Source organism: Bubalus bubalis, chromosome 5, assembly GCF_019923935.1.
Source record: "Bubalus bubalis isolate 160015118507 breed Murrah chromosome 5, NDDB_SH_1, whole genome shotgun sequence".
Taxonomy (NCBI): Eukaryota; Metazoa; Chordata; class Mammalia; order Artiodactyla; family Bovidae; genus Bubalus; species Bubalus bubalis.
The window spans coordinates 79,221,748-79,245,348 of record NC_059161.1 but is presented as its reverse complement, the minus strand read 5'-3'; the positions used below and the strand labels follow the sequence as shown (position 1 = coordinate 79,245,348).

The 23,601-nt window shown below is 55.6% G+C and overlaps 1 protein-coding gene across 18 annotated transcripts in view; it reads right to left on the bottom strand.

Moving 5' to 3' along the window:
* The window catches only part of PLEKHA6 (pleckstrin homology domain containing A6), a 141,090-nt gene that overhangs the window by 19,736 nt on the left and 97,753 nt on the right, over positions 1-23,601 (bottom strand). For 10 of the 18 annotated variants that reach the window (XM_044943307.1, XM_006062300.3, XM_044943309.1 and 7 more), the window contains 10 exons: positions 23,330-23,444; positions 18,608-18,712; positions 17,869-17,941; positions 15,419-15,519; positions 11,481-11,686; positions 9,570-10,052; positions 7,141-7,657; positions 6,590-6,676; positions 1,509-1,589; positions 673-741 (listed from right to left, as the gene is read on the bottom strand). In XM_044943307.1, coding sequence (XP_044799242.1) covers positions 673-741; positions 1,509-1,589; positions 6,590-6,676; positions 7,141-7,657; positions 9,570-10,052; positions 11,481-11,686; positions 15,419-15,519; positions 17,869-17,941; positions 18,608-18,712; positions 23,330-23,444 — 1,837 coding nt within the window. Of the gene's footprint in view, positions 1-672; positions 742-1,508; positions 1,590-6,589; positions 6,677-7,140; positions 7,658-9,569; positions 10,053-11,480; positions 11,687-12,127; positions 14,643-15,418; positions 15,520-16,218; positions 16,363-17,868; positions 17,942-18,607; positions 18,713-23,329; positions 23,445-23,601 lie in introns of those variants that run through there. The other 8 variants (XM_006062305.3, XM_006062314.3, XM_044943308.1 and 5 more) reach the window with 7 other exon arrangements.

Below are 23,601 nucleotides of genomic sequence, written 5' to 3'. Positions count from 1 at the left end.
CACGGAGCCTGTGCCCTGCCTGCTGGGCAGATCTGCCACCCACACAAGGCCAGTGGGAAGAGGCAGGTGAGGCCCAACTTGTTTCCTGGGGAGACATGTGCTTTCCTGTGTCCACACCTGTATTCACGCCACTCCTCAAACACCCCCTTGGCTCCCTTCTGTGGACCAAGAATCTTGTCCCCTGGGTCCTTTACTTCAAGATTGGCTCATATACCACCTGCTCGTGTCCCGGGCCCACAAGCTAGCATGGCGCCCAGCCCTGCCCTCCTGCAGGCCCAGGGACAGGTCTGCTGAGACCTGAGCCTCCTGTTGCCCAGAAGCTCCCTGAGGAGGGACCGGGCCACAGTCTTCCTTCCAGGCACCTGGGGCTACTTCCTACTAAAGTCTGCGTGCCTGAAATAAGCATGGGCCACCGCTATAGACAAGAGGGCCTCGCACTCAGCGGAGAAACACGCAGCCACGATGCCAGGTAGGGTGAGCAGTGAGGATGAGAAGGGGCTGAGGGGGCTCGGGCAGAGAGCACTGTCTCTGCAGGGAGATGGGACAGGGACCAGATTTGTGAGGGGCCACAGGGGATGAGAGGGGGCACAGGAAAAGCCCCCACGGGGAGAGCCAGAATGAGGGGGCAGCGGTGGGGCCAGAGGGGCAGAAGGAGCAGTAAGCTGCTCTTACGTCTGTGTCTTGCTCGTTCAGCTTGTAGGTGTGGAGGCTGTCCTGGAACACTTCTGGGTACGGAGGGACCTGCAGGAACAGGAGACCAGTTACCGTGGCAGAGGGCAGGGCGTGCGGGCACGGGAGAGCTGACGGCCCCGCCTTGTTCCTGCCACCGGCCACAGCCTTCCAGCTCAGACAGCACCCACTCCAGAACCCGAGGTGAGCCAGCGCTCTGCCCGCTGGAGAGCAGGGGACGGCCCGGCTGAAGCCCGTCCCAGCGGTTCTGGAGGGGCTCCAGCGCCGGGTAGCTCCCAAACGGCTTATGCGTAACCACCGTGGGAACAACAGTTAAGTCTCGGCTGGTTTTGAGGATAAGACCTGGGAGAAGGAAGGAGCATCGGAAGCATCTGAAAATGACTGCCCTAGTAGACGACGTGCCAGTCCCAGGGACTGGGCCTAAACCGGAGGCGCCTCTCGGTCGGGCAAACGCGCCTTCCACTGGCGACACATGCAGCAAACACAGCCACTCTGCTCAACAGTGTGACCGGACGGCTCCACACCACACCCCCATGCTCCCCACCCCGGCGACTGGTAAGCAGACACCACACGCGAGGAAGAAGTCCTGGACGCTCTGCGATCACTGGCATGGCATGAGATGTCAGGGCTGGCTATGCTGATGGTTTGGGGAATGAGCCCGGTTCACCCACGAACATGAAGAATGGAGGCGACCCCAGGAATGAAAGGAGGAAGGCCGGGCTGAGCCCAGGGGTAAGGCCTGGCAGGGGAGCGGCTCGACCATGCACGGGAGGCGGGAATGATGCTGACGGGAGCGTGCTGCCAGGCAGAGGCCTTACTTGCATGAAGAGCTGGGCGCTGGGGGAGGAGCTCTCCACCATGCGGTTCACCACACTGATCAGAGCCTCGCTCTCACTCATCTGTGGCAGAGGGAGGAACGGGAGGCTCAGATGCAGTCCACGCGGGGTCTTCCCCACGCCTGCCTGGGCTCCAGGAGACAGCGGAGGGCGGATCCTCCTGGGGCCTCCAGCACCCTCTCTGCTCTCACCCGTCACTCACCCGCTGTGAACTCTGGTTCAGGACCTGCACCAAAGCTGCCCACAAGGAAAGGCCATGGCAGGGAGGCGGGAGGTCGCCGTGGCCTGGCCCGGGCCCAGGGACACCTCCCCGGGCGCCTGAGCATTGCGGAACTCACCCCCTGGCCCAGCCCTCATTTCTCACTCTGGTCTGGTCAAGGACCACACGGGCAGCGGGAAAGGCCGATCTCCCCAGACGGGAACTAAGCGAAACAACTTTAAAGAAAATGCGACCTGCTCTTTGGATGGGCCTTCACGTCGGTTAGGCACAGGCCTCTCTCCCCAAGTCCTGCCCACCTCTGCTCTAGAGTAGAGAGGACTGTAAAATTCTGTTTCCAGAGCTGGGCTGATAGCATCCATGCTGACCTGGGATGATGCCAGGGAGCAAATAAGGAGGTCAAAGCAAGCAAGCCATGTTAGAGAGACACCAGACTGGGACACCGCGCTCCCAACATGCACTCTATGCTTCAGAGATCTTCAGGAATATGGAGGGGGAAGACTGCTTGCCAAATGAAAGAGAAAGAGCGGGAGGAAGGCTGAGGGAGAATGAGAGGGTGAAGGGAGCACCGGCCAAGCAAACCAACTGGGAAGGCCAGCATCTCCCCCGGCTCCAGGGTGGCAGCGTCGAGTGTAGACACATGGGGGGGTGTCCCTGGCTAAGTCCCTGTAACTCGGCTGATCTGCAGGGGAAGGTGGCGGAACACAGCGGGCCTGTGCAGAAAACGCTTCCAGGGGAGGGAAGTGAGTAAGGGGAGGGGCAGAGCCGCCTTAGGGCAGATCTTCTGGGGTTAGAAGATTTTTTACTGCATTTTTTACCCTTGTCTTCCCAGTCTGTGTTGGACCCACACATATTTCCCTCCTGCCTGGTTTGGGTGGCCGCCTAAATGCAGCCTTGCTTCTATACTCTGCAGGCAGGGCAAGGGGCACCCTTCCAGCTCCATTCACAGGCTCTAGTGCATGTTAAAGGGCTTTCCTGGGATCTAATTTTTCTACTTTGTTAGCCCGTTTGGGAGTTTTTTTCCTATAACATAAAGTGTGATTTAAAAGGCTTCTAAAAGAACAACTCTAATATGAGGTTGAGTATTTGTTAAATGGTTAAAAGTCAACAGGACATCAACTACGTTTTCTGTAGGGTCTAAGCTCAATTCCTATCTTCTTAGAGCCTGTGCACGTGTGTGAGCGTGTGTGTGTGTGCTGTGTACAGGTGTGCCCGTGTGGTATGCGTGTGACTGTATGTGGCGTGTGTATGTTCACGTTTGCTGCCTGTGCGTCGGGCCCGTGTCCCATGTATGGGGTACACGCGGATGCGTACAGGACAAGGAATATCCACCAGCACATCAGGCTCTGAGAAGGCGAGGCCCAGGCTCTTGCTGGTCCCGCACGGGTCTCACTCCTTCCCCAACCAGGGATCTAAAACAATAAAGGAAGCGGCAGCAGTCTCGCCCTGACCCACCCCCGCTGTGCTGTGACTCCCAGCATGGTTTAGCCCGTGTGGACCTTGCCTCTAGGGGAGTTCCTGTGTGCCACCTTCTGTCTCTCCAAAACGTTAGAGAAATCTGGTGAGAAAGCGCCTAACCCAGTACCTTATACTAATACGTAGCGCTGGGGTCACGGGTGGTCAAGTTAGTATTTTTGAGTTTTGGAAGAAAACGAAAAAGTGATCATATTAGCAATCACTACCCACATCAGTGTCTGCCAGAGGGCTCTCATACGCCTTCTCACCTGGCTCTCCCAAAAACTCTGAGGCACAAAGGGCAGGTCCTACAAAGTCCATCTCATGACTGAGAAAACAAAGACCCAGAGAGACCAAGTGACATTTCCAAGGTTTAAGGAAAGTCCTTGTAAACAGCACAGTTGGAACTCGAGTGTAGTGTCTGACTATATTCCGGACTCTTCTCATCATACAAAACTGTCTTTTAAGAATATTATCCTCTATCTAGGAAGAGCTCCTCTGAAACGTTATTCCTGAGGCCTCCAGCCCTCCTGTGAGGGCAGAAGCCCCCAGGAAGGGGTCCTGACACCTGTTCTGCATGGGACAGCCAGCCGCGTGGACGGGCTGCAGGAGGAAGGCCGGACCGGGAACCCTGCCACTCACCAGCCCACAGCCCTACAGACCCTGCTTCCTGCCAGTGCTTCCCAGCCCTGAGCTCTGGCAGGCATCCTGAGACTCACCCACACACAGCCTAGAATGCGCACAGTGCCAACAGCACGTGCTCCTTCTGGGACTAAAATGCCACGTTCTTGGGGACCGGGAGCCATCGCTGATTAAAGTGTGTGTATTGTGTTTCCCAGTGCCCAGGGTCTCCCACGAGGCTGAGCTCACTGAGACACCATGACCCTAGGAGATGAAAGTCACATGGCTTGTGACTAGAACCACCAGCAGTTACAGCCCCGTCCTCTGATACCATGTTTGTGGTCATCTCCACAACATTAAGAGCACAAAATTAATCTGATGAGGTTTGACCCCAACTTCTTCACGTTAGATGTTTCCTCAGCTGTAAACTGAGTCAAAAGCTCAGTCATATCCAACCTCTGTTGTTCATTGGCTGCGTGTCCTTGGCATGTTATTTGATCTCTTTGGACTTTAGTTTCACCGTTATTTAGCTGCCAAGCTGTGTCCGACTCTTTTGTGACCCCATGGACTGTAGCCCACCAGGCTCCTCTGTCCATAGGACTTCCCAGGCAAGAATACTGGAGTGGGTTGCCACATCCTTTTTCAGGAGATCCTCCTGACTCAGGGATCAAACCTGTATCTCCTGCATTGGCAGGTGGATTCTTTACCGCTGAGCCACCAGGGAAGTCCTTAGTTTCATCGTATCCTGTACAAAACGGGGATAATAACAACACCCACCTTGCAGGGTTGTTATAAAGATTAAATGAGTTAGGATCTGTAAAGTGCTTAAAATAGTATGGGGCACAGAGGAAGCACCCGATTACGGTAAGTCTGCCCTTGTTATTATTACTGCCTTATTCTTTCCACCACCCTAGGCCACCTCCACCTGGACCTGGTGCACATTCAGATCCCCCATGATTTGGGGGTACACATCTGAACATGAGTACATCCTCATATAAATGCCCAGCATATTGACCCCTGACCTATCTAAACCCAGTATCACAGCTTCATTAGCCTCAAAAGGCACGGCAGCCAAAGGAGACAGCCCAGGTAGTGGATTCCTTCCATCACACAGGGACACTCAATGCCTCTTCAGGATGCTCATCTGTAACACTGGGTTGGTTAATATTCCCTCTGTCTATGGCACTGATTTCTCAGGAAAACATAAGCTGTGTATACAAAAGAACTTTGCAGAGGAACTAATAAATATACTGAATTAACATAAACTAAAAAATCATAAGGGCAGGTCTGTGGTCCTTCATTTACAAATTATTGAATTTAAGCACAACCTGGAATTATGGAATGGGACAGGCTAATTTCCCAGATTCAAGGTGAACTATCCTTAGCTTTAGGATTTAGTTTAGCTTTAGGCAAAACTCCTGTTTTAGAGCTCCTCCCTATCTCTGCAACTCTCTCCAGCAAAAATGCAAATTGTTGCCTGCTCCCTGGGGGCATTTCCATCTGGGCTGAACAAATAGATGGCTACATTAATTATTCATGTGGTGATTTACTATTCTCCTTTCCCCAGAAAACTCCCAGCTGTCCTAAAGGGCTTTGCAGAGAAGGGGTGTGAAGCTGTAAACCAAAATATAAGCCACTTTGTTGTGCCCTGGTTGTGCCAACAAAGGTTGTTGAATGGATGGAAGATGAGGAGGCGAGGAGGAGCAGGCAGACGTGATGGGAGGGCAGGGGGTGGCAAGGGGCACCAGCTCTGCCTACCTGCTGATCCAAATACTCTAGGTTTCTTTGCAACTGAAGGTCTAAAAGTTCATCCTACCCGGAGCCCGAGGCCCAACAGCAACACAAACAACAGGAACACAACAAAAGAAGACAATAAAAAAAGGAAGCAAAGCAGTTAAGAGTTAGCTGGGCAGTGACAAAGAGGGGCCACCCTGGCCCTGAGGGGTCTAGGGAAGGGAGGGGGCAGAGGAGGGGCACACGCCGTGGCTCCCGGTCGGCCTGGCCCTCGCCTGGGAGAGGGAGGAACCAGGAAGCCACCCAGGCAGCACTTTCTTTCAGCTCTGCATTTTCTGGGGAAATCCACTGTTTCTGGGTGGGTGCATTTGCTCTGTGTCAAGACTACAGAGTTTGGACACACGCAGAGGAGACTTGTTGAGGGAGGTCAATCACAGGCCCTTGGGGACAAGGACTCTGCCTGTTGCTTCCAGAGGCTCTCCCAGCTCTCAAAGTGGAATATCTGTATCAAGTTCTCCAGGAGAGACGAAATTCTCAGGAGAACAAATTCCAGGAAGAGACACGAGTGGAAAGGTGAGAGAAGGTACAAGAAGACACAATATGGACTCTTCCTCAATCCCACCTCTCGTCTCTTTCCCCGAAGTAACATTCCTGGAGAGGGCAAGCTCGAGGAAAGTATACTTAGGGGGAAGAAACCTAGATGGCCACGCCTGTTTGGGGAGCGCGAGCCTAAGTTTTCTTCCCAGCCTGCAGCCTAAGCCAGGCCCCTCTGCATACCGGACAGGGGCTGTCCTAAGATGCAGAGGACGGGGACATCTCACGTTTCCAGGGTTTGTCCCTGCTCCTCTGCCCTGTGTCACTGCAGAGAAGGGGTAATTAGCACCGCACTCGGTATTGACGTTAGAGTCCAGGCTGCAGGGAGGAGGTATCCAGAGGCTGCCAAAGACCAGATGGTCCAGGCACCGGGCACAGAGCATCCGTCCTCCCCTGGGAGGAGAGGGCCTGAGGGGAAGTGGAGTCGGGGGAGAGGACGTACCATCTTATCGTGGACCGTGGGGGATGGTGGGTAGTTGTAGGGGAACAGTCCTGCAGGGACTGGCCGCCTGTCTCCCAGGTAATCATACTGGAAGAGAAAGGGGATTGGAGAGGTGAGGCTTCAGCTGGGACATAAGCTTCCCCACCAACTGCAGCTCAAGGTCAGGGATGCTGTATCCTGTCCTGGAGCAGATTTCAAACTAACATGGACAGCATTCACCCACTGCAATATGATTGCAACGATCTGTCCAGGTCCTCGAGGTCTGAAGCAAACAGAGCCTCTCTGCCCTCTTATACAGCATCAGGGCTCCTGGCACAGCCTGGGGAGGGGCACAGAGAGCAGTGTCCCTATGTAGAGGCAAGGCGACTCCTCCATGGACAGGACCGCAGGGCCAGTGGCCCCGCCCCAGGAGCCACCTTTGGTCTTGTGGAGCCAGCTGAGAGACCCAAAGGCCCCAGACGCCCCCGCCTCTCCATGTCTTCTCGACAGACGGCCTCAGGCTTCCGAGGGACCTCAGGGGCTGAGGAAGGCGGGGAAGGCGGGGGGCTCACCTTGGGGGAGCTGATGGATCGCCTCATCACGTAGGCGGCAGGGTCAGCGTAGATGTCCTCACTGCGAGGCGGCAGCCGCTCAAAATGGGCCCTGGGCGAGCGGGCGGGGGAGTACACGCGGCTGCGGCTGTAGGAGCCCTGGCCGGGCGAGCGGGGCACGGAGTGGGAGCGGGGCTGCAGGGACAGGCGGCGCAGGGAGCTCGAGGCGGCATCCAGCTCGTCGTAGTAGACGGGCTGCCGGGAGGGGCTGGGGATCCAGACGGTGCCATCCGGCCGCCCAAGGCCAGCAGGCTCCTTCCACTCGCGCAGCTGGAAGGCAGGGCCGCCTCCGTTCCGGAAGGAGTGCCGCTTGTCCTCCAGGGCCCAGGGCGGGCTGATCCGGTCGTAGGCCGGCATTGAGCAGATGCTGTCCGGCCGCACCCCTGGGGGGTAGTACTGGTAATCATCAGGGAATTGGGAGGAGTAGGGGCTGTAATACTCAGGGACCCTACGGGACACAGGGTAGAACCTAGAAGGACTGAGAGAGAGAGAGGACTCTGTAAGGAAGCCAGACAAGACAGGCCTGTTCCCGGTCACCTGCCTGTGCCCCAGCCGCCCCTCCCTGTCCTCCAGCCTAGGGCGGGTTCTGACTATGTGGATGTGCCCTAGGCTGACCTTGCGTGCACACAGAGGCATCCACTGCCCACGCACAGAGGCTTGTTTCCAGAGGTGCAAGAAGGACCCGTCCTCAAACTTCCTCCCTCAACCAGCTCCCTGAGGCCAGAAATTTCACTATTCAGAGCTTCCATCCTTGTCTCTTGAAAATGAAATACCCTAGGGAAAAACTTGAAGCCCTTCAGCCATCTCCATCTCAGCATGAACCAATTTCTCAGATCCTTTCCAGAGAGGCTGTGAGCAGAAAGAAGTGGAGTGTACCAGGCCCCTGGAGGTGGGCAACAGAGGACACACAGGGAGCGCCTTCCCTGATTTCAGGGTCCTGTCAAAGACTCAGCCAGTCGGCTCCTGGGACTCAACCCAAGCGAGGTGCTCTCCCCAGAGCAGGGCAGAGCACCACAGTGAGCTGTTGCCTGCAGCCCCTGGCGCTGCCCAGAGCCCCAGGGAAGGAGCGGTAACCCCACCTGCCTGATGAACATACTCAGGTCCAATAAAGGTCTTCAAATATCCAAATATCTAATATCCAATAAATGTCCTCTATCCAAAAGACATTTAAAGATATCCAAAAGAAAAATAAATGTCTTCTATCCAAAATGTCAAATATCAAACAAATTCAAATATCAGATATCCAATAAATGTCTTCAAATGAAAGCCAGTCATTATTATCTAGTAACAGATAGTAATAGAAGTAATTGATGCTTTTGAACTGTGGTGCTGGAGAAGACTCTTGCAAGTCCCTTGGACTGCAAGGAGATCCAACCAGTCCATCCTAAAGGAGATCAGTCCTGGGTGTTCATTGGAAGGACTGATGCTGAGGCTGAAACTCCAGTACTTTGGCCACCTCATGCGAAGAGGTGACTCATTGGAAAAGACTCTGATGCTGGGAGGGATTGGGGGCAGGAGGAGAAGGGGACGACAGAGGATGAGATGGCTGGATGGCATCACCGACTCGATGCACAGGAGTCTGGGTGAACACCGGGAGTTGGTGATGGACAGGGAGATCTGGTGTGCTGTGATTCATGGGGTCGCAAAGAGTCGGACACGACTGAGCAACTGAACTGAACTGAATAGAAGTAAACTTGTCTAGAGGATAGAACTAGGGCCAATGAGTGGCAACATCTTTCTTTTTCAAAAAGTGTTTATAAATAATGGCTTTCAAACAGTTAGAGCCATTCAAACACAAAGCGAGTTGCCTTGGCAGTTAGTGAGTCTTGCATTGCTGGAAACACTGGATGTTATACAAGGTGGGAAGCAGGGATGGATGTCTAGCTGGAACAGCTTTAAAGGCCCCTCGTTGTGACTGCCTCCATATTTCAGTCCACCCAGTGCCCTGTGGGGCTTCCCTGGTGGCTCAGATGGTAAAGAGTCTGCCTGCAATGCAGGAGACCTGGATTCAATCCCTGGGTCAGGAAGATCCCCTGGAGAAGGGAGTGGCAACCCACTCCTATACTCTTGCCTGGAAATCCCCACGGACAGAGGAGCCTGGTGGGCTACAGTCCATGGGTTTGCAAACAGTTGGACACGGCTGAGCCACTTCACTTGCCTTTCCTCTGTTTATTATCCTGGGCGAGGCACTGGGCGCTCTGCCCACTTCCTCTGAAGGAAGTGGGCAGACAGCATCAGGGGTAGGGGGCAACCGTGGGGCAGGAAGGACTTGGGCAGGCAGGGAATGGGGCTGGTTTCCCTATCCTGGAGGTATCCAGCGGAGGCTGCCTGCATGTCATGCCCCAGCCCCAGCGGGAACAGCACCCCACCCTACCCGCCCCAGGCCGCACCTCCGAAGGTCTTCAGGAGGGGGTATCCCTCGACGCAGGTTCACCCACTGCTGAAGCTGGTTCATGGAGCTCTTGCGCTGGGCGATTTTGTCAGGGTTGGTGCGTGGCGGGAAGCTCCGCCGGTGACCCCCGCTCTCGGAGTCCTGAGGCGGGAAGGCCGTGCTCCCTGGCCGGCTAGGGGAGCTATACTGCCAGCCATTGGGCTGAGCGGGCCGCTCCCCACCTCCCGGGACCCTCAGGCCCTCGGGGAAAGGGCTGCCTGGCTCTGAGGTGGGTTCCGGTCCGGCGTGGACACCGTTGGCTTTCGCCAGCGGCTCGCTCTTGGCGTCGGGCCTCTCAGGCCTCCGCTCCGCCTTCTCGCAGCCTCGGCCATCACCCTCACCGCGAGTCTTGGCCTCTGGTTCAGGCTTGGGAACACTGTTGTGGGGGAGCTGATGATGGTGTTTGCCGGGTGGGATGTTCTCGGAGTCTGGCTTCTCATGGCTGTGGGATGCCAAGGGTGGTGTTGTAAGTGACCCCAGCCCGGTGTGGAGTTCAGGTGGAAGAAAGTGAGAAGGAGAAAAGGGATGAAAAGGATGGGCAAGAAAGCAGCGATGGAAACAGGAGTCAACGTATTTCATTCTGCTTCCTAAATCCCACCTTCCGCTCTCTCTCCCTGCTCCAGTCCGGGCAACTGTAAAGCATGATCCAGGGTCACCTGTGTGTGTTTGCTTGTTGTCCCCAAGGGCCACCCTCCACTGCCTTCTGCTGACCCACCTGGAGTCAAGCCTTCAAGCTATGGCCAAAACCAACCCCACCCAGACTGGGTCTCCTCTGCAGTCTGTCAACTGTACATGACACAGAATAGAAACTGCTGATGTCCCAGCTACAGAGGCTTGTGACAGGCCAGCCTTCTCTCCTAGAGAAACTTATTTAATGTCCACGAGTCTTGGGCTCCTCAGTGGCAGAGTGGGTAAGGACTGTGTGAAGTCGAATGTGGCAGGCACACCAGGGGCCAGAGTGGCTGCCTCAGACTTCACAGGCACAGAAACCCCTTTCCCAAATGAGCTTCTCATAGGACTTTCTCTGAGAATCTAAGCTTCGTGAGGTTTGCACTTGTCAGACTTTTCCTACCTTGTTTTCCTAGCAGCCTATACACATTAGGATTTACAGTAAATATTTGTGAAAAGAATAAGTGAACTCCTGGAAGTTCACTCCTTGGTAGAGGCAAGGACGGGCTGTCCTGACAGCGATCTCCTTATACCTTCTCTAATTCAACAGTCAAGCATCCTTGCTGAGACACTGCTTGGTGAACAATTCTAAGACACGCATAAAGTCTTGGAGTCTATACTGTAAAACCTCTTTCTGCTGGGTCCCTATTAAAATCTAACTTCAGACGCAAAGTTGAAGCAGAGCCAGGGGCTGAGGCTCCAGGTAATGATGGGATACAGTGACTCACACACTGAGCGCTTGCTGCACATCAAGCATTTTACATACACCATATTGTCCTCACAACCCAGAGGTAGGATTATAAAGGCTGTTTCTGAGGGTCAGAGGCTAAGTAACTTACACTCAGGTCACACAGTGGGCAAGTGGCCGAGCTGGGCTTCGAACCTGAGTCCCACAAAGGTGGTGTGCTGAACAAAATGAGCCAATGACCCTATATGGTTCCTGGCCAGGCCCTGCTGGAACTGGCTTTTCTGTTGGCCTCCACTGGCTCAGAAAGAAGAGGAGGAGATGCCCAAGGGAAAAGAGACTACAGCTCTGAAGTCACTTAGTCAGGCACGCTCCTGGGAGGCAAGGAGCTTGTTCACCTTTTCTCAGGGTTCAAGCCCATGTGCTGGGCTCAGCAATGGCGTGGGGTGGGGGCCTCTTCACCCCCACTCTCTCTCTGATGGCACTGCCCATGCCCTGCTCCAGCCCCACACTCACTTGTGACGCGAAGCCTGGGGCGGCGCCGACTTCTGGGCTGGGGGAATCTGTACTCGGGCAGCCTCCCCCATGGCCTGGATCCAGGCCTCCTGCTCCTCGGGGCTCTCGGCGCTGAAGAAGTAGGTGCGGACCCCAGCGTGCTCAGCCTGTGGGGAGAGGCAGTGCGTGGAACTGGCCCCAGCCTCGTCCACCCAGCACACAGTCACCTGTGGGGAGAAGACACCCAGCCCGCAGGAGGGGTGGTCAGGCCGATCACTCCCCCGACCGGCAGCTCTTGGCTCCATCTGGAGCTCAGGGCAAGCTGAAGAGGCAGGCCACAGCGCTCCCAAGGGCTCCAGCTGGCCTCCGCATGCCTGCCTGTGACTAGCCCTCGGGACACCATCAGGCAGCCCAGTGATAGCCAGGCAGGCTTACCTGCCCTACCTGAGGCGGTTACAAGCAGAAGGGACAATTACCTTGCCCGCTTCGCCCACCAAATTCGGTCTCTGATGTGAAGGTCAGTCACCCCCATGCCTGGGAGAGATGCCTCCCACCCTCAAGCATGGCCCATCCCGGCCCCAGCTCAGCCTCCGGGAAGCTGGCCCCCTCCTAGGCAGAGGAACAGCACGGGCACATGGGGACATGCAGAGACAGTCAGAGCACGCTACCTAGTTGGCGGCCGCAAGCAGGCATGGCAGGCGGGCACCCCGAAGAGAGCTCCTGTCCAGAGGAGGGGTCCTCACGTGGCCAGAAGGAGGAGAAGCAGAGAACAGGTCAATCGAACACCAGAGGCAGAGACAGGAGACGGTGTGGCAGGAATGTTGAGGAGCAGGGGGACGTGGGGAGCTACTCGGGCTACCCCTCCTACTCAGCGTCACCACCAGGACCACAGCACCCAGCAAGGCCCAGTCCACCACCAGGAGCCGTGGTGGAGAGCTCAGATCCGGAGAACCTCGGCCGGCAGAGGGGAGAGGGCAGGGTGGCCCAGTGCTAATCCTAGCTCTGTTCCTGACCAGCTCGGCAACTGCAAACACCTTGCCATGTGGCTCTGGCCTTAACTGAGGCACCTGTTCCACGGGTATGTCCGTGAGGAAAAGACACTCCCGAGCTCGATTCTGAGAGCTGAGAACACTCCCCAGGTGAGAGCCACCATCTCTCAGAAAAAGCAGCTGGCTCTGAGCATCCCACTCATCATGAGAGAGCCCAGAGTGCACAATGGCCTCTGACCCCTTGGGTGCAAATCCTGGGTCTCTGGGGTTTGGGAGCAGAGAAGGCGGGGCTGTTCTGACGAGCCCCAGGGCTCTCCTAAACAGCAACACTGGGCCCACACCCTCCGGGAGTTCCCCCAGCCAGGCTCCGTTCGCCCTCAGCAGCTTCCCTGGGACAGGGTTTCCTTCATAGGAGCCACTGCCCAGTGGGGGAGCGTCCTGCTTCTCTCAGCACAGACAGGGGGCTCCTTCCTCTGGATCCTGCCAGTCCCCACCGTCCCGCCGGCTGCCCAGCAGGCAGGCAGAGGAAGGGGGTGCTGACTGTGGAGCCACTGTAGACTGTAAAGCCACCGAGGCTGTAAGGAGGTCTCCAGGGGTTGAAACTACAGCAGGGCCCAGAGTAAGGCCCCTGGGGTGGAGGACACAGGGATCCCGCAGAGGAGAACCGCACCGGGGGACGAGGGCGTGTGCCCTGGGCTGGTGGGGGCGGCAGCAGACAATTCACCCACTGCGCATCCAGCGAGCACCCTGTGTGTGCAGAGCTCTGCCCTGGGCACCAGTCACAGGGAAGGCAAAGACACGCTCCCTGAACCTGAAGAGCTGGCAGTCAAGCTGGAGGACAAAACACGCCCATGGGGAAACAAGCAGAGAGCGAAGGCACAGGAACAACAGCCTGTGACGGTGAAGCAGAGGGCCTGGGAAAAGACAGGGTGACTGACGCAGAGCCGCACCAGCCTGGAAACACGAGAGGGGCCAGAGAACAGGAGGTGGCACCCGTGGGGAGCCCACCGAGCCCCCACGGGCAGCTCAGGGCACGGCAAGGCATTCAGCCACAGGACGGGCAGGACGGACCCTCACTACTGGCCATCTGAGGGTGTCGCGGCGGGACAAGCCTCCCATCTGTCTCCTCGCCCCTCCCTTCACTGGGGAGGCCACTGAATGACCACAATCAGGACCTTTTGTGGGCCACTGAGCACAGCCTTCCAGTTGGGTTTAAAGAGGTAGTGCGCTCCTCGAGGAAAAGAGGAGAGGGCTGACGGGGCGGAGGTCCGGGTTTGCGGAGCAGGTGTGGCAGTCACTAGGGACGTTTCTCTAAGGCGACTGCCAGCAGGGCTCCGGGCTGGAGCGTGTCTGTGTGCACAGGTCTACAGGGGAGGGTGAGACAGGCTGTCTGACTGTGTGGGTGTGTGTATGTATCTGTGTGTAGCAGGACTGTTTGTTGTTGGTTAAACAGCCTGTTCCTATTTCCCCAGCTAAAATCTGGTGCCCTGGAGCCAGACTCTTATTGATTATCCATTCTGCAGACAGGACCTGTGGAGACTGGAAGCTAATTATGTGCCTAAGCAGTCTGTCCTTATTCCCTTATTCCCCGGAGTAGCACCTGTGTATCTGCCCACCTCTCTGGAGCCAGGTGACCAGAGTCTCTGGAGCCCCAGGAACTTTGACGCTGCCCTCGAGCAGCCTGTGGGTTTTCAGGGTCTTAGACAGTATTTCTCAACTGGGGGAGAGAGGGCTTTGTACGAAGAAAATGCATAGTCGATATCATAATTTTATATTTGGAAAATGAAAAAGAACCTATGATCTTTGCATCATAAAGTCCAAAAAAGGCATAGAAATTTTTTATCACTTCAAACAGGCCATGAATTTTTAAATGTGGAAAAACACTGGCCCAGGAAGAGACAGCTGCAGGCCCCTCTTTGATAGGTGGATCCCCCGTGGGTTCTGAGCAGCAACGCTTGCTGCTCAGAGCAGGCAGGTGGGGCCCGTCTCCCTGGGCCCTTACTCCTCAAATTGTGTCTCCATGAGGTTAGTGGCTTTTAATTACTGTGCCCTTTATACGCTTGCACCCAGTCAGTTGCTCAGTCGTATCTGACTCCTTGAGACTGCATGGACTGTAGCCTGCCAGGCTCCTGTCCATGGGATTGTCCAGGCAAGAATACTGGAGCGGGTTGCCATTCTCTTCTCCAGGGCATCTTCGTGACCCAGAGACTGAACCTAGATCTTCACTGCAGGCAGATTCTTCACTGTCTGAGCCACCATGAAACTCAATTCCTAAATTTTCTCCAAAGATTTTTTTTTTTCAGGTAGAGCACATTGTTTATGGAATCTAAAACACACAGGCCTACAAAAGCCATTTTGCAAGGTTACAAATATAGCAGGGCGCTGGGCCATGACAAGGGCTGTGAAGGGGACAGGGAGCAGGCAGCAGGGTGGAAGGGCAAAGCAAAAAAGGGAAGTGAGGACCAATGACAAATTGAGGGCCCTTACACGGCTGGCTGTGGGAGCATGCTGGGCACTGAATAGGAGCGAACAGCTGACATCTGAGACCCTTTAATTAAGCTAGCCTGGGGGTCTACTTCCCTGGGCTAAAGGTGGGGAGGAAGACTTTCCAGAACGGATCTTAAAAACCCATGGGCCCACAGCTTCTGCCTCTGCGGTGAAAGATTTCCTCAGTGCCAGGACGCTGTGCAGAGGGTCCGCGGACGCAGCACAGAATGAATCCTCCCCCCGGAAAGACTGTGGTATCACGGAAGCTCATCTCTACAGGCCCGCTCTGGGAGCGAAGGCCAGGGGCCAGCCTTGGGTGAGCCTTGCAGCAGCCTGGACTGAGTCCGGGGGCCACTGCCTACTCCCCCAGTACCACCGCCCGGAACTGCTCAAGGCCGGGGCTCCTGACCCCGCTGCGTTCCGTGTGCTCGAGGAGAAGTGCCTCCAGCCCCCACCCGGCCTGGGAGAGGAAGGCCCACTGACCTTAAAGGTGTGCTTCCGGCTGATGTTGTCCGAGGGCTGCACCGCGGCCACCCGGAAGCTCAGGAGGGGCACGCTGCCCAGGACGCTCTCCTCCTTCTCGTCTGTCGAGGAAACGGGCACCGGTGAGACAACTGCGTGCCCGCGGGGCGGGGCGGGGGAGCACAGTGCCTCAGCCTTACAGTGATAAACGCCCGCGAATCCCGGCTCCCCACCGCCTGTCTGTCAGCTACTCGGGGCCATCGCAAAGCCACACAACAAGAGACGCACCCCCTGGAGTTGGGGAGCTGGGGAGCATGGCGGCCCTGCAGACACTGTGCTAGACTCGGGGAGCTCACATTCCTAGGAGCCGCAAACAAGCACTTAAGAGCCAACATTTTGGAGTACTTGCAGCAGGTCAGGCAGTGTTCTAAGTTAAAGCCTTAGATTTAACTCGCCCAACAATCCTGTGAAGGGTACTGCATGACCTCTATTTTTATGTAGGCAAGGAGGCTGAGGCACAGGAAGGTTACATAATTTGTCCAAGGCTACTTACGTAGAAAGTGGTAGACTGATCTTTAGCCCAAGATGTCTGACTGTCAAGCTAGCATTTGTAACCTACCTCCCGGCCCCAGTGCCCCTCCAGACAGGGCAGTCCCAGCTGTGACGCCCGGAACAGGTCTTAATGGGGGGTAGAGCGGACACTCGCATCTTGGCCTCCTCTGGGTGGCTGTCTCTAAGGTTCTCCCAGGCTCCTGGCAGCTTGCTCTGTCCTCCCCGGACTAGACTCCCCACTAAGGTCCGAGTCTGCCCAGAAGACACACCCCTGCGTGGCCTCTGGCCCTCGGGCCCGGAGCAGGTGAACAAACAGGCTGCAGCATGACTCATCCCGGATCTCCGCAGGAGCCTGATGGATCAGCTAGCTGGTTCCCAGGTGTCAGTGGGAGACTCACAGGCGCACAGGTGCTCTGTGGGGACCACGAGGTGGGGACTCACTGAGGCCATGCAAGAGCCTCCCCACTTCCCCGGGAAAGCACTTTATTCCTGGGCTGGAGACTCTGTGAAGCCCTCAGGAGGGGTCAGAGGAGCTGTCAGAAGGGTTACAGAATCCAGGAGCCCCGCCTCCCCCTTACTCATCCCTACAAAGACCCTTGGGCCAAGGTTCCTGCGCTGACCCTGCACGGTGCCGATCAAGGGCTGGGCAGACACACAGGAGGGCTGGGGACCTGGAGCTTCTTCAGGAGGCTGAGGCTGTCTCCCCGGAGGGGGTGGGCCCCGCTGGGCTGAGTCCAGACCAGTGTTTAGGGGTGTCCTGAGAGCATGCCTCATGGAGAGCACCCCCCATCTCTGCACGCCTGGAGCTCAGGGCTTTTCAAGGTTCCCCCTCACACCAGGCCCAGAGCGTCTCCCCCCGCAGAGACCCCAGCCTCCCTCCCACCTGGAGTTGCTATCACTCTCTGGCTCCAGGGGGGCCCTGCATCCCGGGGCCGGCCCAAGCAGATTCCTGGCTCTCAGTCTCGGGGTTTCCTCTGTGATTGGACCTACACGTGCAGCCCCTTCCTGCTGTCTCTCCTCGGGACTCAGGAGCGTCGGGGCACAGCGACAGCAGGGAGGGGCCCCTGGGTACAATCTTTGTGTGCAAAAGTTAATGGTCCACTGAACTGCCCCAGGAGACGGGAAAAGTCGGATCCCCGCCGTTCCGGGGCCGCCTGCTACACCCCTTCCCCCTCTCCTCAGCGCCCAGGCGTCCGCGAGACAGGACTGTCGCTGTCATCAGCCCTCACCGTTCCCTCCACGCCCTCCGTGACAAATTAATGCTGTGCATGCTTTGAAAATAACCTCCTAGAGGCCGCTGCACCCAAGTACAAGAGCTTTACCGTCTTTTGAAAGGAGGGGAGGGAGTGAGTATTGGGGCAGGCAGAGAGGGCAGAAGCTGGGGGATGATCGTTTATCCCACATCGACAGAGCGCCTACCACGCGCCATGGGCTGTTTTTGGTGCTTTGAATACAACAGTGAACAAAACTGACCAAAAAACCCCTCCCGCACAGGTCGGACCATGCATTCCGGTGGGGCAGGAGGGAGCTCAACAGACAAGGTCCAGTTAGCAGGTGGCCTGCTTTGGGGCCAGGCACTCTCCTCTTCTCCCTCCTTCTCCTCTCCTGCCCTCCTCACCCAGACTTCACCCTCTGCCACCTGACGGTCTTGTTCATGCACCGCACTACCCATCAGAACTGCCTGAAGCCCAGGAGGCACTCGGTAAATACTGTCGAGCAGGAAACGAGTGAGAGAGTGTAAGCAAGAAAGCTGTGTCTTATCTCACGGTCACGCCCCACCGGTGACAGAGACCACAGAGGGGACGTGTGCACCCCTATGCACCGACATGCATCAGGTTAAGAGCCCCGTGACAAGGCAGAATAATAAAGAGGGGGCACTGGCTCTCGGCATCCCCTGCCAGCACCAGGGACAAGCTCACCTTTGTAGTAGAAGAGGCAGCGATCCACCAGGACGAACCAGCGCTTATTCCATTGCTTGACTCCAGAGCTGGCCTGCAGGACACACGGGGGAACAGACAGGAGGGTCTGTGAGCTGGGTGCGGTGAGGAGGGGGCATGCAGGGGAAAGAGGGCTGCGCTCAGTATAAGGACACCCTGCTTCTGGTTGTGGCTCTGTCACTAAGAAGGGCCCCCAAGAACCCTCAGAGGTGGGGGATGACATTACAGTACTGCCTGGGACCTTCCACTTCCATGGTTCTGCGCCTCAGCGTCTCCCCCAGGGAAGCTAAATGAGGTAGCAAAGAGTCAGAAGGACTGAGCAGAAGGGCAGGCAGCGGTAGCGGCAGGGTCAGCAAGGAGAACTGGACCCCGCGACTCAGAGGAGACATCCCTCCCTTCATAACAAGCGGGCCTGCCGACCGAGCCGTTGGCTGCTCTCATAGGGTGAGGGGCCTAGTATATTTCAAAGTCATTGCCTCTGCCCATCAGGAGACCTGGCTGGACTCCCAAATATGATGTTAATTTCTCTTTGTGATTTTAGGAAGATGCTCGACCTCCCGGAGCCTTTATAAAATCAGGAGATTCGTTCACAGAAATATACCAAAATAGAACCCGGGAAAGACATAGCAAAGTTTTATACGTGGGCTCTTCTGAATACAGAGAAATGACAGTATAAGGAGAAGCAGCGTTGTGAGGGGCAGGATGGCGGAGGAGGCCTCACCTGCTTGAAGAGCCAGCCTGCCTTGGTGACGGGAGCACTGGGGTTCCGCTTCATGGAGTGGGAGCGCTTGCCGAAAGCGATGGCTTTTCGGGATGGCCGGGCGGCCTAGGGAGACAGACGGCAGTTGGCTTCACTCTCTTCCTCTCCTTCCCGCCCCGTCTGCAGGGGGGGGCTGCCCTTGGCAGGAGAGGTCCCCCTCCAGAGCCACCCCAGGGGCCCTCAGGTTAAGCAGCTCAGGTGAGAACCTTGGATCTGTTACTAACTCAAGGGCACAGGCTTTCAATTTTTTGACTCTTTGTGGGGCTCAAAAGAATAGTCCTCCCTGTCTCACTGTGATGTGGTTTTTGTTAAGGAGAAAATAAGACTTCTTTTCCCATTTTACTTCCGGTCTATCCTCCTCCTACTGGCCTCACTCCTTACCTCTTTCATGATGCTATCTTGGACCCACTCAGTTGGAAGTAGATTCCCTACATCTCCATCCTTTCCGAGTCCTATTCATTCCTGAACATCCAGCATACCACAGACCAGGAAGGATGTACGGGTGTTCTCCTGGCTCCTTATTGCCACACGGACACTGCCATTCTTTCCCATGTTCTGGCAACAATCTCTCTCTCTTGAAGTACCACTGGTCTTTCACTGTCTAGCCTTTCTTACCACGATCAGCTCCTAGACCATTCCTTCAGAGACGAAGGATTTTGATATCAGTCATCTGCTTTGTTCTAAGTCTTGCATCACAGTGACAATTTCATGGCTCCAATGGCCCATCCAGTGGCCTGAGTTTAAACTACCCTGATTCCTCAAGTCCAGAATCGTCCACTTCCACCCCAGCAACTCACCCCCACGGCAACACCTTAGACCTGGCCCGCTCCCAGGACTCCATCACCAGCATCGCCAGTTCTCATACTCTCATCTTTCAACCTCAGCGTCCCATCCTCTGGGCTCTCTCACTCCATCACTCACCTACACCAGCTTTTCTTTTCTGCTGTGACCCCCAGCTCCTGAATGTCTCCCCTTTGCTTGTGATTCATTAGCTACCTCCTGGTATCGGTTGTCTTCCTATAAAGCCTAGGTTCCCTGGCAGGGTAGATCAACCGCACTCTCCAGCACCCCATCCAGTGCCTTTCCTTGATCTTCTCTGCAACTCTAAACCACAGAGTAATCAAATCAAATCGTCCGCCCTCCCTGCACTCTCAGGGAGATTACGGGACCACAGCGCAGATGGGTCCCGAGGGCCCGGCTGCCACTCCAGCGCACCCTCACCGCTCCCCTGCCCTCTGCCCACCCCGCCCTCCACGGGCCCTGATCCTCACCGAGAAAATGAAGGCTGTCAGATACGCACTTCCTCAATTTCACACCCTTTTAATCAGAAAAAGATGCCCTTGCCACTCTCCTTGTCTCCTTCCCTACAAGGTTGAAAGAAGAGGCATTTTCCTTCTTTCCAGGGCCATTGAGTCCAGCCAGCTGTCTCCTCTGAGACTTGCTTCACCTGTAATCTCTCAACTCTGTCTTCTTCTCTTCCTTCTCCACTGGCAGCCTCCCCTCTGCAAAGATGTTCAGGTCTGTCCATCTCAAATCATCCATCTGTCTGTCTGTCTCTCACACATGCACACACCCTGACTGCCCCTCCACCCACGGTCCACTGTCAGGGAACACCTGCCCTCCCTTCCATCTCTTTCCTCCTCCCTTTCCTCGTCAGCCTCCCCCGCCTCTTCTGAAATGGTCCCTGTGACATCACTAAACTCAGGCCACGCAGTCCCTGACATTCTAGAACGCGGGCACTGAGCCTTTCTGCCCCCCGCAACTCTCCTCTGGTCTCTGGGATGCTGTTCCTCACCCTTCAGTACTTCTGTCTGCGCCAGCCCTCCCCGCACTCCACCTCCCCTGTAAGTGCTGGTGGGCTTCAAACGCACTGTTTTCCTCTCACCAAACACTGTCTGCGTCACCTCGTCCACATCCATCGCCTCAGCTGCCAGCAAACCCTATCTAAGGCCTGGTCCATTTGCTCACTAGTCATCCAACTAGGGTTGCTGCTGCTGCTGCTGCTAAGTTGCTTCAGTCGTGTCCGACTCTGTGCGACCCCATAGACGGCAGCTTGAATACGCACAAAACCAAAGCCATCCCCTTTGTAACCAACCTTGCTCTTCTCTACTTCTGCATTTCTCCTCCAGGGACTGGCCCACACTCCACTCGGGCCTAAAGCCGCTCTCTGCGCCGGCTGTCAGCGTCCCCTCCTCCCCGCACTCCTCACAACTCTCCATACGGGGCTGGCGATTTTATCTTCTGAATGGTTTTCAAGCCCACCTTTTCACCTCAAATGCCGCTGCTGCTGTTGCCTCATGGCTTGTCATCTCTTCTTGCTAGCTACCCTCTGCAATGAACTACACTTTTATTAATTACCCTACTCTTTTGCTTAAAACTTCTCACTTGCTCCATCATTTAGAAGAGAATTTCAGTCCTCAGCACAGCATGCAGGGACAGGTCTACAAGACCTGGCTGGGCCCTCGCCCACTCTCAGCAACTCCACCACACAGTACTGACCCTGGTCACGCCAGACTCCGGTGGGCCTCTCCCACCCCGCGAGGCCTTTCCTGGAAGGCCCCGCTGCCGTTACCCGTCCTTGAGAGCCTAGCGCAGCACCCCGAGCCCACAGAACCTCTCTGCTCTCCCAGGATGGCGCTGCTCCCTCTTCTTGGGCATTCTCACAGTCTAGACCCTGTCACACTGCAACGGGACCGTGGGCTCCCCATCTTCCTCACTAGACCGTGAGCTCTTTGTACAGAGAGACTTCTGTTCATCTCGTCATCACCAGAGCCTAGCAAGGTGTCCAGCTATCAACAAGCACTTAGCAAACACTTGTAGGAAGAAGGAAAGAAGAAACTGGGGTTTATCATAAAGTACCTCCCAAACTGGAAAGTGAAATTATTTTCTCTACTTTACTTGTAAAGACTCACACATAATGGCAGAGATTAGCTATCTGAAGAAGTTATCCATCACCCTCAAAATATGAAAATCCTTAAGTCTCTCCCTTTTCTCTCAGTCCGACATCTGGCATAGTTTCATGGGCTCTCTGCAGCCTAAAAGCTGCTCCCAGAAGCAGCCACTTCAGCCATTCCCCTGCCAACCCCTCAGGAATAACCCGGCCTTCTTATCTCTCTGCCACTGCTTCCCAGCAACCCTCAACCTCCAGTCAACGCAACTGTCTGCCAGGCCGTAGTATTGCTGGAGGAGAAGCACACCCACCGGTGAGTCAGAGCCACAGGCTCCCTCTACGACCTCAGGTGACCCTTCAGTATTATCAGGCAATATTCCAAATGTCCCTTACTGGCCGCTGATCCTTGGATTTATTCTAAAGCCCTGCCCCCGATGCCCCTCTACCCACCCCACTCTTAGCAGAAAACCCTACCTCCTACTTTCCCGCAAAAACTGAAAACATCTGGCAGGGATGTCTTTAACCTCCTAGCCTGACCCCCATGCTTGACACACCTTTCTATGCAGCCTCAGGAAGAGGGCCCCTCCTCTAACCGGGCTAACACCACCTCTGCACCTGGCTCCTGGCTCTATAGAAACTCAACACATCGGCTATGCCCTTTCTCCTGAAACTGCCTCCTGGGCCATTTCCCTCCTGCCCTTAACATTGTGAAACAAAACAAAATAAAGAAAACCTCCCTCCATCTTGCATATCTCATAGCTGCCGCCCTCTGCCCCTCATTTCCCTTCCTAGTTAAGTTACTTTAGAAATATTTTTTAAAAATATTTCAACTATTTCAGAAAAGTGGGGACTAAATCACCACTACATGCTGTCTTCTTTCCTAATAAAATCTGACAAATAGAGCTGAAACTCCCTTTGAGCCCCCTCCCTGACCTCACCACCTTTTCTTCCTCCATGGTTATATGTTTGTACTGCAAGCTTATCTATAAAAATGCTGAATTATTTTCATGCTTTTGCAATTTACATAAATGACACTATAGTTTTCATACTTCCCAACTTGACATAGATTTTAAGATTGATCCTTGTCATACACCCAGCTCCAGTCCCTGGACTAGAGGGCTGTGCCACCATCGACGGTCTCATTTCTAGCAAGAGCAGCCTCTACTCCTCCGCGCCCCGTGCCCGCCCTCCCATCTCCTCGTAAGCCCTCTCCGCTTGTGTCTGTCTTCTGCTCTCCTCACACCACTGCGACTCCTCTTGTCAGAGCCCCCAGTTACCACAGTGTTTAACCCCCACGGACACTCCCAGCCCCCCTCTAACCCGACCTCTCTGCGACATTCTCCTCTGGTTGCTCCTTTCTCCTGACACTACCTTCCTCCCCCGTTTCTGAGCACCCAGTTGCCAGGCCCTTCATTAGCTATTCTCCTGCTGCCCCCCTAGGTCGGTGGTTCTCAGTGAGGGTGGGACAGTTTTGTCCCACAGGGGACATCTAACAATGTTGAGAGACATTTGGTTGTCGCGGGATGGGTGATGGGCATCTTGGGCGGAGGCCAGGGACTCTGCTCAGCACCCTACAGTGAAAGGGCGGCCGCACACGGCGAAGAGGGACCCAGACCCAGTGCTAGCGGTGCTGAGGCTGAGACCCCCGGGCTAGAGGTGGGTCTTCCGTATGGTTCTGGTCTGAGCCCTCTTCCCTTCCTGCTCCCCACTCCCTGCATCCCATCACCTGCTCTTTGGAACCTGAAGGAACAAGCAAGCAGCCTGATACATTTCCAAGGATCGGCTAGGCTTACCCGGACACTGGGCCGCTCTGGAGGGACCTCAGACACCATGCTGTGGTTGGTTAGGTCACTGTTGGTGGTAGTTGAGCGTTTCCCACCTGCTTTATTGGACATGTCCAAAGCTGATCTGATTTCAAGTTGACCAGAAAAGAAGAAAGAGGCCAGTGAGAACCAGGAAACAACGAGTGCCGCCCGCCCCTTCCCCACCCTGCCGTTCACCGTTCCAGTGTTCAGCACAAACGAGGAACCCTTAGCACCCTCAGGGGGGCCTCAGCTGCCCCCAC